Consider the following 26200-nt stretch of genomic DNA (forward strand, 5'->3'; position numbering starts at 1 on the left):
TGACTCACCTGATTCTTCTTTCGCAAATTTCTCCTTGCAGATTCTTATAACTGATTGTTCACTGATTTTTAGAGCATCTGAAGTTCACTCCACCACTTTATTCAAATGAAGTAGAGGTGTTCCTGCATCACTCTCTCTCTCAAAATACTTTGTCATAGAACACACGAATTCATGCAACTGACTGTGTATAACCATGCGATGACCAGCACTTTTTGCAAGTTTCCTTGGAGTTTGCTGCCTTGGTCTGCCCTCTTTTGACTACTTTCGTCACACATTGTGAGGGACATGAAGCTGAAAGTCACCCAAATCTCTTACTACAATGGCTGACTAAGGGCTGAATGGCATAAGGCTACAAGCAGCGCGGCACAGCGGAAGTGGCAACGCAGTGGAAGCCGACAGTGCCAGGGTCCCATTGGTGTACTGGTGGCAGGAGCCTTGCGGCTTGCTACCTGTCAAGTGACAACTAGTTTAAATAAGTCATAAGTTAAATATAATGCTTGCATTGCTATGTCTGGTAGATATAATGCTTTTCATGGGATTTTTTATTTTATCAGAAGCACCAGCATTTCAGTTAAATATTTCTCATGGATTACGAAGCTCTTGAGTGATTCCCTGCACTATATTGGCCATTCTACTCATAGACTGCTCCTACTGTCTGCAATCATCTGATGTTCTGACACACACTTTTCTTCTAGCTGTCTCTAAAGGAACAACTGCAACGAAGTTAAATGTAAGTGTCTCATTGGCCAATACTTCTTTGAGATCTGATAATCTAGTGATATAAAATTAGTAAAGATTGGTACATCTGCTTACTAACTACAAAGAAGTGTACTGCAAGCTTGGTCTGAAATGGCTACTTTTACTGCTGTCTTGTTTGACTGTCAGTCCTGAAACAGAAAACACTCTAAGCATTTAAGGTAGCAAGACTCATATTGCATTGTGCAAGTGAGAGCAACCACTATCTATACATCCCTACATAATTTCTTGTAGGGCTCTTTGTTGGCTCACTATTAAAATCACAGTGACCTCTTGGTAAACTGTTTGACTGGAAGTTGAGTATAGCATCTTTCATATTATAAATTAAAGTAAATTAGTCTAATACCATGTCACAAGAATACAATGAACAGCCATGGAAATTTTGTGGACAGATGAACCCCATTTCCATCTCCAAGGACATGTCAATATGCAGAATTACAAAATGTGGGCAACAGAAAATCTCCACTCATGTCAGCTGGTACCAATTCATTCATTAAAGGTAACTATGGTGCAGGCTGACAGCATCATTTATTGTAGAGCTGTATTTTTTAGAGGAGACGAGTCCTGCACGTCTTGTTACCCATTCTGTCACTGGTAAAAAGCTTCCTGTACTTAGTAACAAGGCTTCCAATAGGCATCTGCCATGTTCCCCACCCACAAGAATCATCTCATTTTTTGGGTCTATGGAATGAAAACTGAATCTAATCTAATCTAAGCTAATCTATCATATCAGATACTTAAAGAAGGGATCTTTGTAGATCTGCAGATCAGAAATTTATTGAAAGACAATTTGCTTGGAAGTGCAGTGAATCCAGTGGAAAAAAGACTTGGGTTTTGTTTAAAGTAGTAATCTCCAACTTTTTGGCCACAGTAAACTCCTAAATTATAAAATCATGCTTAAAACAGTGTTGCAGAGTTTTGTGAAATTTGGTTCTAACATGAGTGTGAAGCTTCATTTTCTGTGTTTACTTATTGATTTGTTTCCTGCAAACCTTGGCGATATCAGTGAAGACCAACGATGATGGTTCCACCAGGACATCAAGAAGGTGGAAAAAGAGGTACTAGGGAAGAGGAATGCAAACATAGTGGCTGACTTCTGTTTTATGCTAAAGAGAGATGGCACTGATGACACAAACAAACAAGGAAGAGAAGTTTTGCACCATTCAGAAAAACATGATGCAGTGAAGAAATTAAATTGTCAGTTGTGTGTGTTCTAATAATTATTAGCATTTTTAAGGGAGCCTGCACCATTGTCAACACTAATGCATTGTGTATTGATTCTATACAAAGTTACAAAATACGTTTTAATGCAATTTAAAAAAATTCCCTGTTAGAAGAAAAACTTATTTCACTTAAAACTTAAGATGTGATTTGTACACAAATCTGACATGAACAGAAAAACCAAAATAAATTTTCAAATCGAAATGAAAATTACTTTAAATATCATCTTACCGTCATAAAGAATTGTTACAAAAGTTTTAAAATGCAGTGTAGTGGTAATGTGTGGGTAGAAAATCCTAAGAAATTTTGGTCTTATGTCAAAGCGGTAGGTGGATCAAAACAAAATGTCCAGACACTCTGTGACCAAAATGGTACTGAAACAGAGGATGACAGACTAAAGGCCGAGATACTAAATGTCTTTTTCCAAAGTTGTTTCACAGAGGAAGATTGCACTGTAGTTCCTTCTCTAGATTGTCGCACAGATGACAAAATGGTAGATATCGAAATAGACGACAGAGGGATAGAGAAACAATTAAAATCGCTCAAAAGAGGAAAGCCCTCTGGACCTGATGGGATACCAGTTCAATTTTACACAGAGTACGCGAAGGAACTTGCCCCCCTTCTTGCAGCGGTGTACCGTAGGTCTCTAGAAGAGCGTAGCGTTCCAAAGGATTGGAAAAGGGCACAGGTCATCCCCGTTTTCAAGAAGGGACGTCGAACAGATGTGCAGAACTATAGACCTATATCTCTAACGTCGATCAGTTGTAGAATTTTGGAACACGTATTGTGTTCGAGTATAATGACTTTTCTGGAGACTAGAAATCTACTCTGTAGGAATCAGCATGGGTTTCGAAAAAGACGGTCATGTGAAACCCAGCTCGCGCTATAGGGCCATAGACACGGGTTCACAGGTAGATGCCGTGTTTCTTGACTTCCGCAAGGCGTTCGATACAGTTCCCCACAGTCGTTTATTGAACAAAGTAAGAGCATATGGACTATCAGACCAATTGTGTGATTGGATTGAGGAGTTCCTAGATAACAGGACGCAGCATGTTATTCTCAATGGAGAGAAGTCTTCTGAAGTAAGAGTAATTTCAGGTGTGCCGCAGGGGAGTGTCATAGGACCGTTGCTGTTCACAATATACATAAATGACCTGGTGGATGACATCGGAAGTTCACTGAGGCTTTTTGCAGATGATGCTGTGGTGTATCGAGAGGTAGTAACAATGGAAAATTGTACTGAAATGCAGGAGGATCTGCAGCGAATTGACGCATGGTGCAGGGAATGGGAACTGAACCTCAATGTAGACAAGTGTAATGTGCTGCGGATACACAGAAAGATAGATCCTTTATCATTTAGCTACAAAATAGCAGGTCAGCAACTGGAAGCAGTTAATACCATAAATTATCTGGGAGTACGCATTAGGAGTGATTTAAAATGGAATGATCATATAATGTTGATTGTCGGTAAAGCAGATGCCAGACTGAGATTCATTGGAAGAATCCTAAGGAAATGCAATCCGAAAACAAAGGAAGTAGGTTACAGTACGCTTGTTCGCCCACTGCTTGAATACTGCTCAGCAGTGTGGGATCCGTACCAGATAGGGTTGATACAAGACATAGAGAAGATCCAACGGAGAGCAGCGCGCTTCGTTACAGGATCATTTTGTAATCGCAAAAGCGTTACGGAGATGATAGATAAACTCCAGTGGAAGACTCTGCAGGAGAGACGCTCAGTAGCTCGGTACGGGCTTTTGTCAAAGTTTCGGGAACATACCTTCACCGAAGAGTCAAGCAGTATATTGCTCCCTCCTACGTATATCTCGCGAAGAGACCATGAGGATAAAATCAGAGAGATTAGAGCCCACACAGAGGCATACCGACAATCCTTCTTTCCACGAACAATACGAGACTGGAATAGAAGGGAGAACCGATAGAGGTACTGAAGGTACCCTCCGCCACACACCGTCAGGTGGCTTGCGGAGTATGGATGTAGATGTAGATGTAGATGTAGTGATGCTCTTTGTGGTCTCTGTGACAAACTGTCTTTTAGAGTTGGGAGTGGAGTGTATCAGTATTTAATGGCATGAGTGGAATAGAATGATGTCTTCACTTTCTAATTCACCTGTAGTTACGTAACTTAAGTTTGATTTTAACCTATCTATCGTTGGAGTAAATTCACTTCAATGCATTTAAAACTTTTTGTAGTCTGGACTGGTTTCCCCAGGTTGTAGTGCACTACTAAATAATGTGGGCGACACCTTTTTGTCTATAATCTTTCAGTTTACTGAAAAAAATGGAAGAATTTCACTACAAACTGGTATACACTGCACTCCACGAAGACTGACCTAAGACTGGCACAAAGACTGAACTAAAACTGAATCCACGTGGTTGCTATGACAACATCTTAAATAACATTCCAGTAATCAATTACATCACTCTGCATTACTGAACACATGATTTTGATTGCTTTACAATTAAAGATGATAATATTGGGAAAAGTTAGATACATTATTAATTACTTTATATTATAGATACGTTTTACTCATAAAATATTTCAGAGTATTTTACGAGCTTGGTGAGAAATTATTCTGGCTTACTTTTTGTAACAGTGTTCTTAACTAATGTTTAAATTACTTACAAAGTACAGTTGAAAATTTAATGCTGACATAATGTTGTGTCTGTGTGTAAATTGTGTTCCAGAGTATACATAACTTTTGGTGTAGAAATTAATTAAGATTTGACACCATTAATTAGAGATGACGATAATGCAAAAATGTTCTAAAATTTACTAATTTGTGTAATACTAATATCGTACAGGGGATTGAGACTTATATAAATACCAAATGTAAACTGAAATAAAGTCCATTTAGTGGTAAGCATGTGAATACACAAGTTAAACAGTGCACACAGTGTGCAATGAGAATACACTACTGTGGTATTGGTTTTTCATATTGACATTGAATCAGACAGATCAGCAGGTGCTATCTGATTCTACCACATTACAACTTGCCAAAAGACCCAGAACTGTTTTTAATTTGACATAGCCTGTAACTTTGAATTTTTTTTCCCACAATGTTGTAGATGAGCAACACAATTTAATTATAGTCTACAATGACAGTTCAAAATGTCGCGACATCTTGGCTCCCCCACTCCAATTTAACAGACCTGTCTTTCATGGACAGTCTATGTACCAACGAAAGAAGGTAGTTTCAAAAATTTTAACACAGCTTATAAATGTTCAAAGTGGTAGCCAGATTCGTACCATATGTCTTATGGTATGGAGTTAACTGCAGCAGTTTATGCTTTTGCTAGTTGGTGGTTCAGTGCCGAATCAGAGATGAAATGCGCATTGCGCTATAACTGCCAACTTGCTTCTTGTAAACACACACAACACAATTTAATTATAGTCTACAATGACAGTTCAAAATGTTGTGACATTTTGGCTCCCCCACTCTAATTTAACTGACCTGTATTTCATGAACAGAACAGAACAGAACAGAAAATCTTCTGCTGCTTCTGTGAAGTTTGGAAAGTAGGAGACGAGGTACTGGCGGAAGTAAAGCTGTGAGGATGGGGCGCGAGTCGTGCTTGGGTAGCTCAGATGGCAGAGCACTTGCCCGTGAAAGGCAAAGGTCCCAGGTTTGAGTCGCGGTCCGGCACACAGTTTTCATCTGCCAGGAAGTTTCATATCAGCGCACACTCTGCTGCAGAGTGAAAATCCCATTCTGTATTGAAGATGTTAGACATCAAGAAGACTGGAAAGACTGAGTGTCTTCTTTAGGTATAATAATAGAGAAAAAGCTTTTCTTTTTACCCATCCATATACTGTGAACATATTTGGGCTAACTTCACTGTGAAATATATGTTGTACCATCCTACACACAGGAACGTGCTTGGATCATCTTCCTTGGCATGCTGTCCACAGTGTGGTTGAGACATTGCTACACATCCATTTAGTTGATTCCTGCCTTCTGGAAGATGATTTGTCATGAGCTGAGAGCAGTGAATGTATGAATTATCATCTTGAAATACAACCTCATTGTTGAAATTTTGACAGTGTGTTTGGCCTCCAAAAAGTCAGTGTACAATTGTTACAGTTGTCTCAAGGTACTGGAGAGCTATAATTTGTAGCTAGTGGCCATCCTTCCATGATAGCTAGTGCTTGTCCTTATGTGATGTTGAGTACAGGGGACGACTACAAGGCATATTTTCGGTCTTCTGTGTTGTATGAAAGAGACTGAATATACAACTAATGTAACTGTGATGTACATAAATTCCGCGACAACTTTCTGTTCTGACAGCCCTTCTCGGCATAAAGCAACAATGTTTGCATTGTCCAGGTCTGAGACGATTCATGAAGGCACATTGACAGACTTGACAATATATATGTGTTGTAACCGATAACTGTTTACAAAATACTGCAGAGGCGTAGTGGAAGTTGAGACAAACAATTTGATACAGGACATTCGGGATCTATCAAGTCAGGAAGCTACCTTAAATTGGTCTAGAAAAACCACCTAAGCTGCAGTGCTTGCATGTCACATGAGATTTTTAATCCTTCCTCTCCCCCCCCCCCCCCCCTCTCTCTCTCTCCCCCCCTCTCAACCTCCCTCTTTCTGTCTTTGTGCAAAGTATGGAAAAAATGTATAGGACCTTTTTTGTAGGAAATTTAATGTAGTTTAATTTTTTGCTAGGATACATTTTTGCTAGAGGTCATGGTTTTCAAGTTATTCAAGAGAAACTTACAAGAGTGACCTTACTGTTTACACTCTTTGTAAGTCACTTTGTCCTGTTTTCATTTGGAGTAATTTGTGCTCTACTGAACTGGGATTGCATGTTTGCTGTTACCTTCATTACACAGATGGCTATATGTAGTGATTTCCTGTGGGTAAAAGGGTATTAAGAAAGAGATTTCTGATCTAATAAAGACAAACTGGAAGGCATGAGAGGGCTACAAACTGTTTTGGTGAGTTTTGTGGGACATAGATGCTTCTTGATATATAAAATAATTTATCACATTTCAGTGAAAACAGTTACGTGATTTTACAAATAATTTGCAAAACTCTTTGCGTTGGTGTGTGGTTGATTTAAACTTGAGGACACTCAGAGCAATCATATTTGAAAACTGAGCAGTAGGAATAATAAAGTGTAAAGTGGAGGTGTGAATGAATTAATTTAATTGAACTAAAATCACTGAAATGAATCAAATCAGTGGGGATGAAATCAGTGACTTGGTGTGACCTGTGTCTTGATCCCTCTGAGATTATTATTGATCAAGTGATTCCTTAATTTTGTCACAGCATGAAACAATATTTGTGGAGTCCGTTCAGAAACACCTTATCAGAATTTGGATTTGCTCTATTTCTTTCAAATCACTTCATGTTAGGGCAGTTCCATGTGGAGAACTTGTGTTTCACTTGAAATGGTATTCTGATAACCTGGCCCACATTAGGTTATAAAATTTTTTGTGAGAGTGGGGCTGATTAAAGTGACATAATATATAAAGCTTAAAGCTTATATGAAGTTGAAGCAATATTCAAACCAAAAGGGTAGCAGGATGATAGCCTGTAGCAGGATGATAGCCTGCAACACATCCCCCCCCCCCCCCCCTTCTCTCCCCCTTCAGCCCCAGCACAGCGTCTCTGTGTTGCACCTAGCAGCGCATCATACTGTCACTTCCACAGACAGTACAACAGCATATTCCCCCACCATTCTGCTGCCACCCTCCCTCTCCCTCTCCCTCTCCCTATCCCTATCCCTATCCCTATCCCTATCCCTACCCTATCCCTATCCCTATCCCTCACACCTCTCTCCCTCTCTCTGTCCCTCACACCCTCTCCCTCACACCCTCTGCCTCTGCCTCTGCCTCTCCACACCAGACTGGTACCCCACTGCTCATCACAGCCAAGGTTGCTGCACACTGCAGGCAGGCCTCAGTGCCTTGAGACGACAAGGGCCACAAGTTTTAACTGAATGTGTACGAATATGTGTGTGTATGTTTCCTATTGTTGTTATTCCATCTCAGATTTCCCATTGTTTGAGTTAGCTGAACTAATGTGGTTCATTAATTCTAGGGTATGGATTTTCCTGTTGTTCTGATGTTTGTACGATCTCAAAGATTAAACACTATCTACATCTTCCATTTCATTGTTTGAATGGAGAATTTCAATAGCTATGAAGAGGGTAGCTGCACTTGGAGGGGTGAGTGGTGGCTCTTATGGGCTGGAGGACCCAATGGAGACGTTGCTCACAGTAAAGAAGGTTTTACTTGGTCTTTGTACATGCTTCATCATGGCATGGCGAGGCGAGGCAGAACCCACATCACTCTGTTGACCCTGGCCATTGCTGATATACAAGCAGTGGCTTCTGCCCTGATGCAATGATGCTGTGTTGCTGATGGCAGGCCGATGGGCAGACAGCAGTCTGTGTAGGCCACGGTCACATCTTCAGTGGTGTGCTACTTCTCCATCAGCAATGGCACCTGGAATGGCCCCTGGCCTCTGTGCGCATCCACTGCAGTGCTGCTGAGACAGCTGTCCATGGGATTCAACCCACTGCTCTGTGGCAGGAGTTGCATGGTGACTGGCATTGTGGCACTAAATGCTGGGCAAGGGAATTCAGTGTGGCAGCAGCAGGTGAAGATGCAGGTTCGATGTGCCATGGCACTAAGTCCTGTGTGGAACTTTGTGCTGGTGGTGGCAGACACAGCCTGCTCTCGAACCCACAGCTGCTGCTGGTGATGCCCAGTTGTCTTGATGTCCGGTGTGGACCTGGAGAAGTGGTGGTGCTGCTTTACTCTGGTGATGAGAAAGTTTCTGTCTCAAAATTCAGACATACTTATATTGATCAGAAGTGCATTTGTTTCACTAAGACCTGGCACCTATTCAGACTACCCATAACAAGAGACTATACCTGGTGTTATGACACTGACCCGTCCACTACAGTTATTACTGCTGTATACTGCAGTTTTCCACTGAGCATGCTAGCTTTATCTCACAATCCCCTTATGTTATGCTATGCAGCTGCTAATGCAATACTTTGTGGGCTTTCTCACTACTTCTGATTGCTTTTGCTAAAAGACTGGATAGTGACACTATGGTTTGTGGAGTTCTACAATAGGCACCAAATTTAATTTTATGAATGTACTGTATGTTACCAAAATTTAATGGTGGTCCATTTGCCTTCAAATATTTGTTGATATTTTCAGATGTTTCAGTGACTGTGATTTCATTAACAGGACTGGTACCATGTTTCTTTCTTATACTTGTATGATCTGCACAAAGCGTAAAATTTCCATCTTTTGACAAAGCAAATAGATGAACAATTATGGGTATCAGAAACAGTGAATGATCCAGAATAAGGCATTGTGGTACCGTCAAACGGGGTGATTTCGGATACCGGGGCGAATTCAGACAGTATGGCTTATTTGCACTTTGCCACTGCATAGAAACAAAGAGTTCCTTATTTTAACGTCCGTGTGCCAGTTATTTTAAGCACAAGCAACTTTTATTTTGCGTCAATTGTTTCCCCAGGTGAATAACTGACGAACAGTCTCAGTGTTAAAAATCCATGCATTATCGTAAAGTGGAAAGTTCCTATTGTTGCGTCAAGCGGGAAGTTATTGTAACCGTAATTGTCAACGCGTTGCATAGCTAACAGCATTGAGACAATTTCTGTACAAGTTTGTCGAGTTTCTCATGCAAGGTTATAAAATAAAGACGGTTTTTGTAAAACTATGTACTGTGTGGGGTGATTTCGGACAATGCCAAGAACGTATAAGAGCAGGAGAGGTGCTACAGTACGGTGTAATTATGACCCGGAACTTTTAGATAAAGCTGTTCATGATATTCAGTGTGGTAAATTATCATACAGAAAAGTACGTGATTCGTATGGTATACCTAAATCAACCCTACAAAATAAAGTGCAGGAAGCACATCCGAAAAAAATGGGAGGACAGCCAGTGCTAAATAAAGAAGAAGAAGAAGAAGAAGAAGAAGAAGAAGAAGAAATGTTGAAGCAAGGTATCTTCAGGGCTGCACATTGGGGATTACCCTTCACTAAATTGGGTATTAGATATTTAGTTAAAGGCTACCTTGATAAATCTGGCCAAAAAGAGAAGAAATTTCATAATAATTTGCCAGGAGAAGAATGGGTGCATTTATTCCTCAAACGACAGTCAGAAGATCTTTCCGTTCGCTTAAGTGAAAATATTAAACGAGCTCGTGCAGAAGTGAACAAAGAGACATTTAAGATGTTTTTCTCCAATATCAACGCAAAGCTGGAAAATCTCCCACCTAGCAACATGAACAACATGAAACCATCATTCCGTAATACTTATTCGTAACGAAGGGCTACCTTAAAATGTGTAACATGTCACCAAAATCAAATATAAAGCATGTAGAATTTTATAAAAAAAGGCAGTAACTGCCTGAATTCTGTACTTCAGACAGAGATTTAAAAAACACGTGTCCGAAATCACCCCAATCCATGGGGTGACTTCGGACACTTTATTCAACTGCCTCAGATAAATATACCTACACATACACTTTCTGGTTCTGGGATATTTTATTCGTTACACATATACCTTACCACTTCCATAACAATCAATTTAATCTAACAATATATACGAAAATTACAATCAAAATAATGACAAAACCGTCCGAAATCACCCCGTTTACAGTACATTATATGTGATTGCTTCAAATTTTTGAGTGCCTCTTAGTATGTGATTGAGATGGAACTGATATAAAATGCTTTATCATGCAGATGAGGTGAAAAACCCTGAACCTTCTTTATCTGCTATTCCATAATTATTTTATTTTATTTTTATGAGCCTTAAGTCACAAAATACTCTGTGGTAATAATTTCCGATTGGTTATTTCTGGTATATCATCTTTCAAAACTGTTTTGAAATCATAGTGTCTGTTGCTAATAATTTTTTATGTATTAGAGTTTTATAAATTTTGTTGTACATGATTGTCTTGAAACATTTCTGTAAATGGTGGCACTAAGGTTTCTGAAGAAAGTCAAAAAGTTTAAACGGAAACGTTTGCTAATGTGAAAGAAAATAATTATGTTAAGCTTCCAACCCATTAAATATGATTAATACTTAAAATAGGAGGGGATTCCAAAGGAAATCAAGACAATGCTACATAATTTGCAGACATAGATCATTACATTAAAGGAATTTTATTTATAACTTCATTCTTTACAACAGTTCTTACAGAAATATTTGCTGTCTCATTTTTTATTCATCTGCCCACAAGCTTGTTGGCTGTGCTCTAGGAAAAAGCCGATTACCTTGGATATTAATCATCTTTGCATTACCTCTGTAACTTAGCCAACTTGTGACTTTGGAAATGTTGTTATAAAGTTTCAAACAAATTAAATGTGGTGTCCAATCTGGTCTAAGATGTTATATTAGCTCAAATTTCAAATTGTTTATTGCATTGTTATTGTACAGTGGTGTGTGTGTGTGTGTGTGTGTGTGTGTGTGTGTGTGTGTGTGTGTGTGTGTGTGTGTGTGTGTGTGTAAGTAAGTTAGCCAGTCGGGCTGTTTCACATGAAAATTCAAGTAACCTGCCAGAGATGCTATGGCCACACATGTTCTTTGTGTTCTTCCTTCGGTTTCCTAAAACTGAGCCATAGAGTAATACAAATATTGGGCATGGGATGGAAGTAAGGATAAAACCGTAACCAAGCACTGAACAGTCTCGTGCACTGTTATCTGCGATATGAGAGCAACTGACACAAATTGTATCTGGTGGACTGTTTGAACTTGCTCATGCAATGGACTAATTGACTTACTGCGACACTCTTATAAGCTCTTCAGACCATTTCTGGCTACCTGAATAAGGTACGATAAAAGTAAGCTTAGTAGAGTGTCAAAAACTTTATAAAAAAGCTTTGGTGAAAGATCTTTTACAGTGTATTACAGACCTACAGATGACCCTGTTCTCTGATCATATGGTAGGTGTCAGCTGACTTATTGGCATGTCAATAATCACAGTTTGGCCATTCTTCTAGAAAAGACTGGGTTGGGTGCTTGTATTTGTAACTTTTTTGTGACTGTATATTAGCCATGAGCAACTTTTGGTGACCTGTGGGCCTGATTTGCCTATACTTATTTAATCTCGCGGGCAGCTTTACCACATGACACAACAGCAGTCCTCCTGTCACATAAAGCCAAAACTATAGTATCTGTGTTATTAATATTCATGGGGTAATGCTATATGCCCCCCCCCCCCATGAACCATGGACCTTGCCGTTGGTGGGGAGGCGTGCGTGCCCCAGCGATACAGATGGCCGTACCGTAGTTGCAACCACAACGGAGGGGTATCTGTTGAGAGGCCAGACAAACGTGTGGTTCCTGAAGAGGGGCAGCAGCCTTTTCAGTAGTTGCAGGGGCAACAGTCTGGATGATTGACTGATCTGGCCTTGTAACACTAACCAAAACGGCCTTGCTGTGCTGGTACTGCAAACAGCTGAAAGCAAGGGGAAACTACAGCCGTAATTTTTCCCGAGGGCATGCAGATTTACTGTATGGTTAAATGATTATGGCGTCCTCTTGGATAAAATATTCCGGAAGTAAAATAGTCCCCCATTCGGATCTCCGGGCAGGGTCTACTCAGGAGGACGTCGTTATCAGGAGAAAGAAAACTGGCGTTCTACAGATTGGAGCGTTGAATGTCAGATCCCTTAATAGGTCAGGTAGGTTAGAAAATTTAAAAAGGGAAATGGATAGGTTAAAGTTAGATATAGTGGGAATTAGTGAGGTTCGGTGGCAGGAGGAACAAGACTTTTGGTCAAGTGAATACAGGGTTATAAATACAAAATTAAATAGGGGTAATGCAGGAGTAGGTTTAATAATGAATAAAAAAATAGGAGTGCGAGTAAGCTACTACAAACAGCATAGTGAACGCATTATTGTGGCCAAGATAGACGCAAAGCCCACACCTACTACAGTAGTACAAGTTTATATGCCAACTAGCTCTGCAGATGATGAAGAAATTGATGAATTGTATGATGAGATAAAAGAAATTATTCAGGTCGTGAAGGGAGACGAAAATTTAATAGTCATGGGTGAATGAAATTCAAGAGTAGGAAAAGGGAGAGAAGGAAACGTAGTAGGTGAATATGGATTGGGGGAAAGAAATGAAAGAGGAAGCCGTCTGGTAGAATTTTGCACAGAGCATAACTTAATCATAGCTAATACTTGGTTCAAGAATCATAAAAGAAGGTTGTACACATGGAAGAATCCTGGAAATACTAGAAGGTAGCAGATAGATTATATAATGGTAAGACAGAGATTTAGGAACCAGGTTTTAAATAGTAAGACATTTCCAGCGGCAGATGTGGACTTTGACGACAACCTATTGGTTATGAGATGTAGATTAAAACTGAAGAAACTGCAGAAAGGTGGGAATTTAAGAAGATGGGATCTGGACAAACTGATTAAACCAGAGGTTGTACAGAGTTTTAAGGAGAGCATAAGGGAACAATTGTCACAAATGTGGGAAAGAAATACAGTAGAAGAAGAATGGGTAGCTCTGAGGGATGAAGTAGTGAAGGCAGCAGAGTATCAAGTAGGTAAAAAGATGAGGGCTAGTAGAAATCCTTGTGTAACAGAAGAAATATTGAATTTAATTGATGAAAGGAGTAAATATAAAAATGCAGTAAATGAAGCAGGCAAAAAGGAATACAAACGTCTCAAAAATGAGATTGAGAGGAAGGGCAAAATGGCTAAGCAGGGATGGCTAGAGGACAAATGTAAGGATGTAGAGGCTTATCTCACTAGGGGTAAGATCGTGACTGCCTACAGGAAAATTAAAGAGACCTTTGGAGAAAAGAGAACCACTTGTATGAATATCAAGAGCTCAGATGGAAACTCAGTTCTAAGCAAAGAAGGGAAAGCAGAAAGGTGGAAGGAGTATATAGAGGGTCTATACAAGGGCGACGTACTTGAGGACAATATTCTGGAAATGGAAGAGAATGTAGATGAAGATGAAATTGGAGATATGATACTGCGTGAAGAGTTTGACAGAGCACTGAAAGATCTGAGTCGAAACAAGGCCCCCGGAGTAGACAACATTCCATTAGAACTACTGACAGCCTCGGGAGGAACAGTCCTGACAAAACTCTGCCATCTGGTTAGCAAGATTTATGAGACAGGCGAAATACTCTCAGACTTCAAGAAGAATATAATAATCCCAATCCCAAAGAAAGCAGGTGTTGACAGATGTGAAAATTACCGAACTATCAGTTTAATAAGCCACAGCTGCAAAATAGAAACGCGAATTCTTTACAGACGAATGGAAAAACTAGTAGAAGCCGACCTCGGGGAAGATCAGTTCGGATTCCGTAGAAATATTGGAACACGTGAGGCAATACTGACCTTACGACTTACTGTAGAAGAAAGATTAAGGAAAGGCAAACCTACGTTTCCAGCATTTGTGGACTTAGAGAAAGCTTTTGACAATGTTGACTGGAATACTCTCTTTCAAATTCTGAAAGTGGCAGGAGTAAAATACAGGGAGCGAAAGGCTATTTACAATTTGTACAGAAAGCAGATGGCAGTTATAAGAGTCAAGGGGAACAAAAGGGAAGCAGTGGTTGAGAAGGGAGTGAGACAGGGTTGTAGCCTCTTCCCGATGTTATTCAATCTGTATATTGAGCAAGCAGTAAAGGAAACAAAAGAAAAATTTGGAGTAGGTATTAAAGTCCATGGAGAAGAAATAAAAACTTTGAGGTTCGCCGATGACATTGTAATTCTGTCAGAGACAGCAAAGGACTTGGAAGAGCAATTGAATGGAATGGACAATGTCTTGAAAGGAGGATATAAGATGAACATCAACAAAAGCAAAACGAGGATAATGGAATGTAGTCAAATTAAGTCGGGTGATGCTGAGGGAATTTAGATTAGGAAATGAGACACTTAAAGTAGTAAAGGAGTTTTGCTATTTGGGGAGCAAAATAACTGATGATGGTTGAAGTAGAGAGGATATAAAATGTAGACTGGCAATGGCAAGAAAAGCGTTTCTGAAGAAGAGAAATTGGTTAACATCGAGTATAGATTTAAGTGTCAGGAAGTACACTCCTGGAAATGGAAAAAAGAACACATGGACACCGGTGTGTCAGACCCACCATACTTGCTCCGGACACTGCGAGAGGGCTGTACAAGCAATGATCACACGCACGGCACAGCAGACACACCAGGAACCGCGGTGTTGGCCGTCGAATGGCGCTAGCTGCGCAGCATTTGTGCACCGCCGCCGTCAGTGTCAGCCAGTTTGCCGTGGCACATGGAGCTCCATCGCAGTCTTTAACACTGGTAGCATGCCGCGACAGCGTGGACGTGAACCGTATGTGCAGTTGACGGACTTATTGTGGCGTATAGTGGGCATCCGGGAGGCCGGGTGGACGTACCGCCGAATTGCTCAACACGTGGGGCGTGAGGTCTCCACAGTACATCGATGTTGTCGCCAGTGGTCGGCGGAAGGTGCACGTGCCCATCGACCTGGGACCGGACCGCAGCGACGCACGGATGCACGCCAAGACCGTAGGATCCTACGCAGTGCCGTAGGGGACCGCACCGCCACTTCCCAGCAAATTAGGGACACTGTTGCTCCTGGGGTATCGGCGAGGACCATTCGCAACCGTCTCCATGAAGCTGGGCTACGGTCCCGCACACCGTTAGGCCGTCTTCCGCTCACGCCCCAACATCGTGCAGCCCGCCTCCAGTGGTGTCGCGACAGGCGTGAATGGAGGGACGAATGGAGACGTGTCGTCTTCAGCGATGAGAGTCGCTTCTGCCATGGTGCCAATGATGGTCGTATGCGTGTTTGGCGCCGTGCAGGTGAGCGCCACAATCAGGACTGCATACGACCGAGGCACACAGGGCCAACACCCGGCATCATGGTGTGGGGAGCGATCTCCTACACTGGCCGTACACCACTGGTGATCGTCGAGGGGACACTGAATAGTGCACGGTACATCCAAACCGTCATCGAACCCATCGTTCTACCATTCCTAGACCGGCAAGGGAACTTGCTGTTCCAACAGGACAATGCACGTCCGCATGTATCCCGTGCCACCCAACGTGCTCTAGAAGGTGTAAGTCAACTACCCTGGCCAGCAAGATCTCCGGATCTGTCCCCCATTGAGCATGTTTGGGACTGGATGAAGCGTCGTCTCACGCGGTCTGCTTGTCCAGCACGAACGCTGGTCCAACTGAGGCGCCAGGTGGAAATGGCATGGCAAGCCGTTCCACAGGACTACATCCAGCATCTCTACGATCGTCTCCATGGGAGAATAGCAGCCTGCATTGCTGCGAAAGGTGGATATACACTGTACTAGTGCCGACATTGTGCATGCTCTGTTGCCTGTGTCTATGTGCCTGTGGTTCTGTCAGTGTGATCATGTGATGTATCTGACCCCAGGAATGTGTGAATAAAGTTTCCCCTTCCTGGGACAATGAATTCACGGTGTTCTTATTTCAATTTCCAGGAGTGTAGTTTCTGAAAGTATTTGTATGGAGTGTAGCCATGTATGGAAGTGAACCATGGACGATAAATAGTTTGGACAAGAAGAAAATAGAAGCTTTCGAAATGTGGTGCTACAGAAGAATGCTGAAGATTAGATGGGTAGATCACATAACTAATGAGGCGGTATTGAATAGAATTGGGGAGGAGAGGAGTTTGTGGCACAACTTGACAAGAAGAAGGGACTGGTTGGTAGGACATGTTCTGAAGCATCAAGGGATCACAAATTTAGCATTGGAGGGCAGTGTGGAGGGTAAAAATCGTAGAGGGAGGCCGAGAGATGAATACACGAAGCAGATTCAGAAGGACATAGGTTGCAGTAAGTACTGGGAGATGAAGAAGCTTGCACAGGATAGAGTAGCATGGAGAGCTGCATCAAACCAGTCTCAGACTGAAGACCCCAACAACAACATGCTATACGGATGGCATCCCTTTCCCAAACGGACACGCCGACAGCTTATGCCTCAAAACTTTTTTTTTCAACATTACATTCATTTTATGTTAACCCAGTCCTCGGATGTTTGCATTTACTTATGTGTAGTGAACATTCTTTATTTGATTTTGATATTTTTCAGTATCTGTCTTAGAAAATTTTATTGCAAAATTCTGCAGTGCTGTTAGTAACTAAACAATATTCAGGACAAATAAATAAATGCAAACATCTGAAGATGAGATGCCTGGCATCTTGAAATGTCATGACAAATACTGGACATCTATAAAAGCAACTGGTTGCAGCTAATTCATTATAAAAGGTAAAGTTCTGCATTCTGGTCCTAGACGGGTCAATCTGGCCCAGTTTAGAGAGACATTTGGTCATCATACCACTCTCCTTTTGTCAGGTTGCCTGATATTGGAACTACTACTAATAGGTCAAGTAGCTCCTCAGGTGGTCTAATGAGGCTGAGTGCACCTCTTACTAGTCCTCCCATCAAGGAAATATCTCTGGCAGTACCTGGAATCAAACCTGATTCCTCCATTTAGTTCATTATAAAGTATCTTCAGTTACAAAAGTTGCAATGTTCTAATACATCCACAATGGTCAAGAATTACTTGCTAATATTAGTGTGGAAATATCTAAAAATATGTCTGGATATAATAGAGGGAAACATTCCACGTGGGAAAAATATATCTAAAAACAAAGATGATGTGACTTACCAAATGAAAGCGCTGGCAGGTCGATAGACACACAAACATACACACAAAATTCAAGCTTTCGCAACCAATGGTTGCTTCATCAGGAAAGAGGGAAGGAGAGGGAAAGACGAAAGGATGTGGGTTTTAAGGGAGAGAGTAAGGAGTCATTCCAGTCCCGGGAGTGGAAAGACTTACCTTAGGGGGAAAAAAGGATAGATATACACTCACACACACACCCATATCCAACCGCACATACACAGACACAAGCAGACATTTGTAAAGGTGAAGAGTTTCGGCTGAGATGTCAGTCGAAGCAGAAGTACAGAGGCAAAGATGTTGTTGAAAGACAGGTGAGGTATGAGCGGCGGCAACTTGAAATTAGCGGAGGTTGAGGCCTGGCGGATAACAAGAAGAGAGGATATACTGAAGGGCAAGTTCCCATCTCCGGAGTTCGGACAGGTTGGTGTTAGTGGGAAGTATACAGGTAACCCGGACGGTGTAACACTGTGCCAAGATGTGCTGACCATGCACCAAGGCATGTTTAGCCACAGGGTGATCGTCATTACCAACAAACACTGTCTGCCTGTGTCCATTCATGCGAATGGACAGTTTGTTGCTGGTCATTCCCACATAGAAAACTTCACAGTGTAGGCAGGTCAGTTGGTAAATCACGTGGGTGCTTTCACACGTGGCTCTGCCTTTGATCGTGTACACCTTCCGGGTTACAGGACCACCACCTCTCCAGTCCTATAACCCGGAAGGTGTACACGATCAAAGGCAGAGCCACGTGTGAAAGCACCCACGTGATTTACCAACTGACCTGCCTACACTGTGAAGTTTTCTATGTGGGAATGACCAGCAACAAACTGTCCATTCGCATGAATGGACACAGGCAGACAGTGTTTGTTGGTAATGACGATCACCCTGTGGCTAAACATGCCTTGGTGCACGGCCAGCACATATTGGCACAGTGTTACACCGTCCGGGTTATCTGGATACTTCCCACTGACACCAACCTGTCAGAACTCTGGAGATGGGAACTTGCCCTTCAGTATATCCTCTCTTCTCGTTATCCGCCAGGCCTCAACCTCCGCTAATTTCAAGTTGCCGCCGCTCATATTTCACCAGTCTTTCAATAACATCTTTGCCTCTGTACTTCTGCCTCGACTGACATCTCTGCCGAAACTCTTTGCCTTTACAAATGTCTGCTTGTGTCTGTGTATGTGCGGTTGGATATGGGTGTGTGTGCGAGTGTATACCTGTCCTTTTTTCCCCCTAAGGTAAGTCTTTCCACTCCCGGGATTGGAATGACTCCTTACCCTCTCCCTTAAAACCCACATCCTTTCGTCTTTCCCTCTCCTTCCCTCTTTCCTGATGAAGCAACCGTTGGTTGCGAAAGCTTGAATTTTGTGTGTATGTTTGTGTTTGTTTGTGTGTCTATCGACTTGCCAGCGCTTTTGTTTGGTAAGTCACATCATCTTTGTTTTTAGATATAAAAATACGTCTGGGCAGAGAAGTATGTGAACCTCCCCTCCCCATTCCTTGCCCCCTCCCCCTATCTCTCTCTCTCTCTCTCTCTCTCTCTCTCTCTCTCTCTCTCTCTCTCTCTGTGTGTGTGTGTGTGTGTGTGTGTGTGTGTGTGTGTGTGTGTGTCACTCCCCACAAATTTCTTTCATGGCTCAGATTCAAACTGACTGCTGGCGACCAGTTGCCCAACTGTGCTATAGACGATGTTTGCTTCCAACCCAACTGTGTTCTTATGAGTAAGAGTGCTATCAGGAGCAATAAAATAAAAGGAAATGGCCATATTCCTCATGTTGTGCTTCATTTGAGGATGATGTGGATGTTCTGAGCTTGTGGTTTGGGAGAATTAATACTCAGTGAAATGCCTCATACAAGGGATAAATAATTACATTTTCTTACAGGACATTGTTAAAGCAAGGCCCATATGGTGGAAGGCCTATTATTCGGAATGCTTTGATTGTAACACCAAGCAGTTTAGTTGGGAATTGGGAAAAGGAATTCCAGCAATGGTTAGGAAGAGGAAAAATCCATACATTTATTGTTAATCAGGTAACAATTTATTGAATGATTTTAACTGCTAATTATTACTTGTCTTATAATTTTCTGTTCACTTTCAAACTGTAATTGTTGTTTGTTTGGCCCATAACAATCTACACACATTTTAAAAATTTGGCTTATTTTAGTTAAACATCAGTGCAGAGGTTTGTGTTTGATGTAACATAGCTATTAATTCTTCATCTAATTTTAAAATCCTTAGGTTATCAGCTTGCTTCAGAATTGCAACATTTGGACACAAAAATAGTCTCCATCATCATGTCAAACATTAAATAATCATCTCATTGGAGTATTCCAGTAACCATATGCCAATGTTAATTTTTCAGTCTCTATTGTTTTTCATTCAGTATTTCTTCATCATTTCATTGTATTCATTTTCTTCTATTGGATCCATTTGAAACCTGTTATATTTCCTTATGGAGTCCTTCCATCTGTAAGACATTTATTCTATAACTGCCTCTATCTTTTTCTACATCCCTTGTGCTGCTTCTTTGTAAATCTTTCTTGAGCTCTTGGATCCAGTTTGTTGTTAACATCTTTTGCCAAGTGTGTTTGTTGTTCAGGTTTTCTTGAATTATACTTGTATCTCCCAGCTATTTGAATGAATGTTTTTCAATTGCCGAATATCCGTTCGTGAAAATTTCATTCTTGATTCTTATGATTTTCCTCAGAATATAGCTGAGTGATAATGAAGATCAAAGATCGCCTAACACTTGTCTTATTTCTATATTTTCTTCAAGGTTTTGTTATTTCATCTATACATTTTCTTTTTGAGGCTACATCAGCAACAGGTTCATGTAGTGCATTAGATTTGATAATGTATATGTAGTGTTGAATTCCTGGTTTACTTTATCTGGCAAGGGGAAGTCCCAGCGGTGGGACTGACAACGATTGATATGGTTATGTATGTTACGATCCCAGTGATCACACACTGCAGCCATTCACCCTGGTCAGCACTCGTTTGCGTGTAACTGATGAAAAAAATTTTGGAATTTTGTGTGACACTCAGTATCATTTAAAAAGGTGCATCACATAATCTGGTTGTGTGGTATAATGGATAGGATAATAGCTTCACATGCAGGAGGTTGGGGGTTTGAATCTTGTCAGGTAATTTACATTTTTTAAAATCTCTATTGAAATGACTTTGATCATCATTTTTATTGTCATTTGATTTAAATGTAATTTTCTATTTCTTTGTGCATAATTTTAATCATAATATCAACTTCTTCATTTGCACTCATTTTTCTCTCTGTCATTATTTTTCCACTTGAAATCCTTGTTCATGTGTTTTTAATTAATTTTATGTATTAATTTTGTTTGAATTTCTTTTATCACCCTGTGTTTTTCATCCACATCATTGCACTCATTATATCTATTTCTCATTTTACTTGAATTTTGCTTTACTTATAAACACTTCCGTCACTTAAATCTTCATCTGCATTATGTTGTGCACAGTGCAGTAGGTATGTAGGTTATATTTTAATGTTTGTGTGGTGATTACCATGCAAAAACAATTGCATATCTGGTAATGAAAAAGGCATTTTTCGCATAGTTGCACAGTCAATAGAAATAGATTATTTCATCTTTTGTTTTTTAACTGATATTGGAATTTTCAAGTAATTGTATATTATAATACATAAATGTAATTAAATTCATATTCACAAAAATTCTAATTGTAAAAGAATGATAGAAATGAAAAATGAAACAAATGGAAAAGTTCGTATGGTGATTAAAATTATGTGGATAAGTAATAGAAATAAAACATTATATTTAAACCAATTAACTGAATAAAAATAGTGATCAAAGTCATTTTGCTAAGATTTAAAAATGAAAAAAAATTCTGCATCTGGTGAGATTCAAACCCACAAACTCCTGTATGTGAACCTCTTATCCTATCCACTACACCACACAAACAGTGTGCATAATATGACTTTTTTGATGTTATTGAGCTTCACATAAAATTCCAAAATTTGTTTCATTAGTTACCTGCAAATAAGGGGCCACCACAGTGAATGGCTGTAAGGTGAGATCCTGGGATTTTATCCTACATCACTGTATATTTGCTGCTCGTCTCCCTGTGAGGTTTCCCTGTCACCATAGCCAGATGTGTATGACTGTTTCTTTGGAGTTCAGTTATCATCAACAAATTATTAATTCTAAATTGAATTTCTGCTCTGAGACAAATTTGCAGTTTTTTATATCCACATCTTTACTGCTGACATTATTATTTTTTAGAGTTCTAATTGTGTCCTTAATTTTATCAGCAGAGGGTGTCATATCCTCTTTTAGATATTCATGAGCCCCTGGAAATTACATTCTGTACTTTGATAGCAGGCAGTTCAAAATATGATCAAAATGTTTTGCAAGTTTTTCACAGGTTGGTGCTTTGTGCTTGATATTCTGTTAATTTACTGTCGCAGATCTGCTAGAAATTTTAGAAGCTTTTTTGGTCATGATCTTGCTTTTGTCAACTGTGACTTTTTCAAAGCTCTTTTAACATCCTTAGTATCAGTGTTGTCATCTTTCCATGTTGTTGAAATTGTTCATAGTATTCCCTATTTCCACATTATTTCAATGTTTTCTTTGTGTATGCTGTTTCTGTTAATGCTTCCTCACATATTCCATTTCAGCATGTATGTCTTTTTAATTTTTTTCTGGCCCATATGTTTGCTGCATTGTTGACTCTTTTTAGATACTTAGTTCCTAGAATGAGATTTTCACTCTGCAGTGGTGTGTGCACTGATATGAAACTTCCTGACAGATTAAAACTGTGTGCCGGACCAATACTCGAACTCAGGTCCTTTGCCTTTTGTGGGCAAGTGCTCTGCCATCTGAGCTACCCAATCACGGCTCACACCCCGTCCTCAAAGCCTTACTTCTGGCAGTGAGCTGTACTTGGTAGCTCAGATGGTGGAGCACTTGCCCACAAAAGGCAAAGGTGCTGAGTTCGAGTCTCGGTCCGGCACACAGTTTTAATCTGTCAGGAAGTTTCTTACTTAGCTCCTGTTATCAAGTGAATTTTCTCTTAAAATTTGTGTTGTTTCTAGTGGGCCCTGAGTCTGTGTAAGTGGGATATTTTTAATTGTTATCCATCATGAAGATACCATCAGTGTACCTGAAACACCAAGGAATTCAGGATTTTGGCTGGCACAGGATCACTGATGATATCATCAAAATTTGGGCCCAGGGCCAAAACACTGAAACCACATTCTTCCACAACATCAGCACCTTCTTTTCCATCTACTACACTTGGTCCTCGTCACTCCAGCGTGACACATTCTTGGACACTGGTCTCCACCTCTGTGATAACCCCATCCAAACCTCTGCCAATATCAAGCCCACTAACCATACCATATTCAGTTCCTATGTTTTGGTAACTGACACCCTGCCCATGCCAGAAGGTCACTTGTGTATAGTCTGGCACCTCAGTAGTGGTGCATCTGCAGTGATGAACGATTTTTGCCCAGTACATTGCAGGTTTTACCAATGCCGTCACACGCAGGCATTACACTCCCAAACCAAGACCAATTTGTTGTGACGTATCCACATAAATTCGTAATTGTACAACTACCCCAGAAACTGACTGTAAAAGGAGTTGCCCCCAAATCATCCAGTATCACCCTGGACTGGTACAGCTGAAGTATATCCTTCATTGGTGCTTCAAATATTTATCATCATGCCCAGAAATGAGGAACAACCTACTTGCACTCCTTCTCACCTCTCTCAAACTAGTATTCCACTGCACACTCAATCTTCTAGTCTGTCCATATGCCACACACACTACCAGCCCTTTGACACATGGGTGGAGCACTTGCCCACAAAGACACAGTTTCAAGACCTGCCCAATACACCCACCTAGCACATCCTACTGCATTCCCATCAGGTTTATTTTATCTTTCAGAGACAGAGGTCCTGTGAAAGCTCATGTGGCAGCTGTCCTGTAATTTCTGCATAGCATTTTACATGGACATGACCACCAACCAATTGTCCACTCAACAGTCTGTGGCAAAGAGTGGAGTTAACTCTCCACTGGTGGAACATGCTGCTGGGCACAACATTTTCAATTTCAATGCCTGGTTCACAGGCTGCACCAACTGGATTCCTTCATCCCAATACCAGCTTCTCTGAATTACATGTATGAGAGTTGTTCTTATTAAACATCATTTAATCCCATACTCCTCTTGACCCCAGTCTCTGTTAGCCTTTGCCACACATCCATCTATACCCATGTCCCATGACCTTAAATTCACTTATGGTGCGACCATACCCTGTTCTTCTGTTCTATTTCTCTCCTCCAAATACACTCCTCAATGTCATTGTACACTTCCTGCAGCCAGAAGGAGCTTGCCAGTGCCACATTCATACCTAATCTCATCCATAAAAGCTGCAGTGCTAGCACAATTTAGTCAGAATGGTTGAAATATGCTGAAGTTAAGCCACTGTTTAAGAAGGGAGATAAAGAAATAGCATCAAATTTCCGTCCAGTTTCACTTTTGCCAGCATTCCCAAAAATTTTAGAAAAAGTAATGTACTATTGGCTTTATAACCATCTTATCTCAAAGAATATACTGTCAAAGTCACAGTTCGGACTTCTAAAGGGTTCTGATATTGAGAAGGCTATCTACACTTACAGTGAAAATGTGCTTAATTCATTAGACAAAAAATTGCAGGCAACTGGTATATTTTGTGATCTGTCAAAGACATTTGACTGTGTAAATTACAATATCCTTTTAAGTAAATTAGAATATTATAGTGTAACAGGAAATGCTGCAAAATGGTTCAAATCTTATATCTCTGGCAGGAAACAAAGGGTGTTATTAGGAAAGAGACATGTATCAAGCATCATCCAACTGGGAACTAATTACATGTGGGGTCCCACAAGGTTCCGTTTTAGGGCCGTTACCTTTTTTTTGTGTATATCAATGACCTTTCATCAGTAACATTATCAGAAGCCAAGTTCATTTTGTTTGCCGATGATACAAACATTGCAATAAATAGCAAATCAAGTGTAGTCTTAGAAAGGTCAGCTAATAAAATATTTGTGGACAGTAATCACTGGTTCCTAGCCAATTCTTTGTCACTAAACTTTGAAAAAACACACTACATGCAGTTCAGAACTCGTAAGGGGTGTTCCACGAGTATATGCCTAACATACGATGACAAGCAGATAGAAGAAGTGGACAGTGTTAAATTCTTGGAATTACAGCTTGATAATAAATTCAACTGGGAGGAGCACACCACAGAGCTGCTGAAGCATCTTAACAAATCTCTAGGTGCAATGCGAATTGTGTCAGACACAGGGGATTTAAAAATGAAAAAGCTGGCATACTATACTTACTTTCATTCCATAATGTCATATTGGATTATTTTTTGGGCCAATTCATTGAGCCAAGCTAAAGTTTTCCAGGCACAAAAACATGCAGTAAGAGTTATATGTGGTGTGAACTCAAGAACATCTTGCAGAAGCCTGTTTAGGGAACTAGGGATACTAACTACTACTTCCCAATATATTTAGTCTTGTACCAAAAGGTGTGCATTATTCAGGAACACACATTTTCAATAACTTGCCAGCAGCCAAAAAAGCTTAACAACCAATGAAATTCAGTTTAAGAGAAGCCTAAAGGATTTATTGGTGGCCAACTCCTTCTACTCCATTGATGAATTTCTCAGTAGAACCAACTGATTCGTGTGTGCATATAAGTACAATCTACCTTCTGCACAAGTTCAGTGCAGTAATGTGTTCATTGTAAATAAGTATTTAATAGTTGTATTACACGTTTATTACCTTATAAATAAATAAAGAACTTTTTTATTTTAAATTCAGTGCGTTAGTATTTGTAAAATGATTCTTTCATATAGCGTTTCCCCCCTGCGGGTTCGGGGGTAAGAATAGGCCCGCGGTATTCCTGCCTGTCGTAAGAGGCGACTAAAAGGAGTCTCAACTATTTCGGCCTTTAATGTGATGGTCCCCTAAGGGGTCTGACCACTCCATTTCTAAATTTTTCCGTTAGTGCGTACCATTTGGGGAAGGACACCTTACGTGGTGCATCTTAAATCCATCTTGCCCTAAGATCTGGCACACCTGATTTTTCATGGAGTTGGACTTACATCGAGCTTCCGGCCACATCCACTGCAGTGTGTTCCGGGTGGCATACATTCTCTCCAATGTGCACTTCCATCTTTGCCCTCATGATCTACATGGATATTTCGACACCCGACATCCAGCACAGTAGCCAGTCCATTGTGGTGGGGTCGTCATGTACCCTCTTGGTGGTAGCCCCCTGACTACACAGGGATCACACTGCTGATGCCTGAGCTGCTACCTTCTCACGCATGCTGAGGAGTAGATGCCTATCCCTCTGGGGCATCGGGACTCCCGGCAAAGGCCATCCTGCCAGGTGGTCTTTGCTGCGGCTGGGTGGCGCCCGTGGGGAGAGCCCCTGGTTGGAGTGGGTGGCATCAGGGCG

At 40.8% G+C, this 26200-nt stretch overlaps 1 protein-coding gene across 1 annotated transcript in view; it reads left to right on the forward strand.

Moving 5' to 3' along the window:
* Positions 1 to 26200, forward strand: part of LOC126176466 (DNA repair and recombination protein RAD54B-like) — a 359746-nt gene that overhangs the window by 146191 nt on the left and 187355 nt on the right. The window contains exon 7 of the mRNA XM_049923623.1: positions 19580 to 19727. Coding sequence (XP_049779580.1) covers positions 19580 to 19727 — 148 coding nt within the window. The remainder of the gene's footprint in view (positions 1 to 19579; positions 19728 to 26200) is intronic.

Source organism: Schistocerca cancellata, chromosome 3 (assembly GCF_023864275.1).
Source record: "Schistocerca cancellata isolate TAMUIC-IGC-003103 chromosome 3, iqSchCanc2.1, whole genome shotgun sequence".
NCBI lineage: Eukaryota > Metazoa > Arthropoda > Insecta > Orthoptera > Acrididae > Schistocerca > Schistocerca cancellata.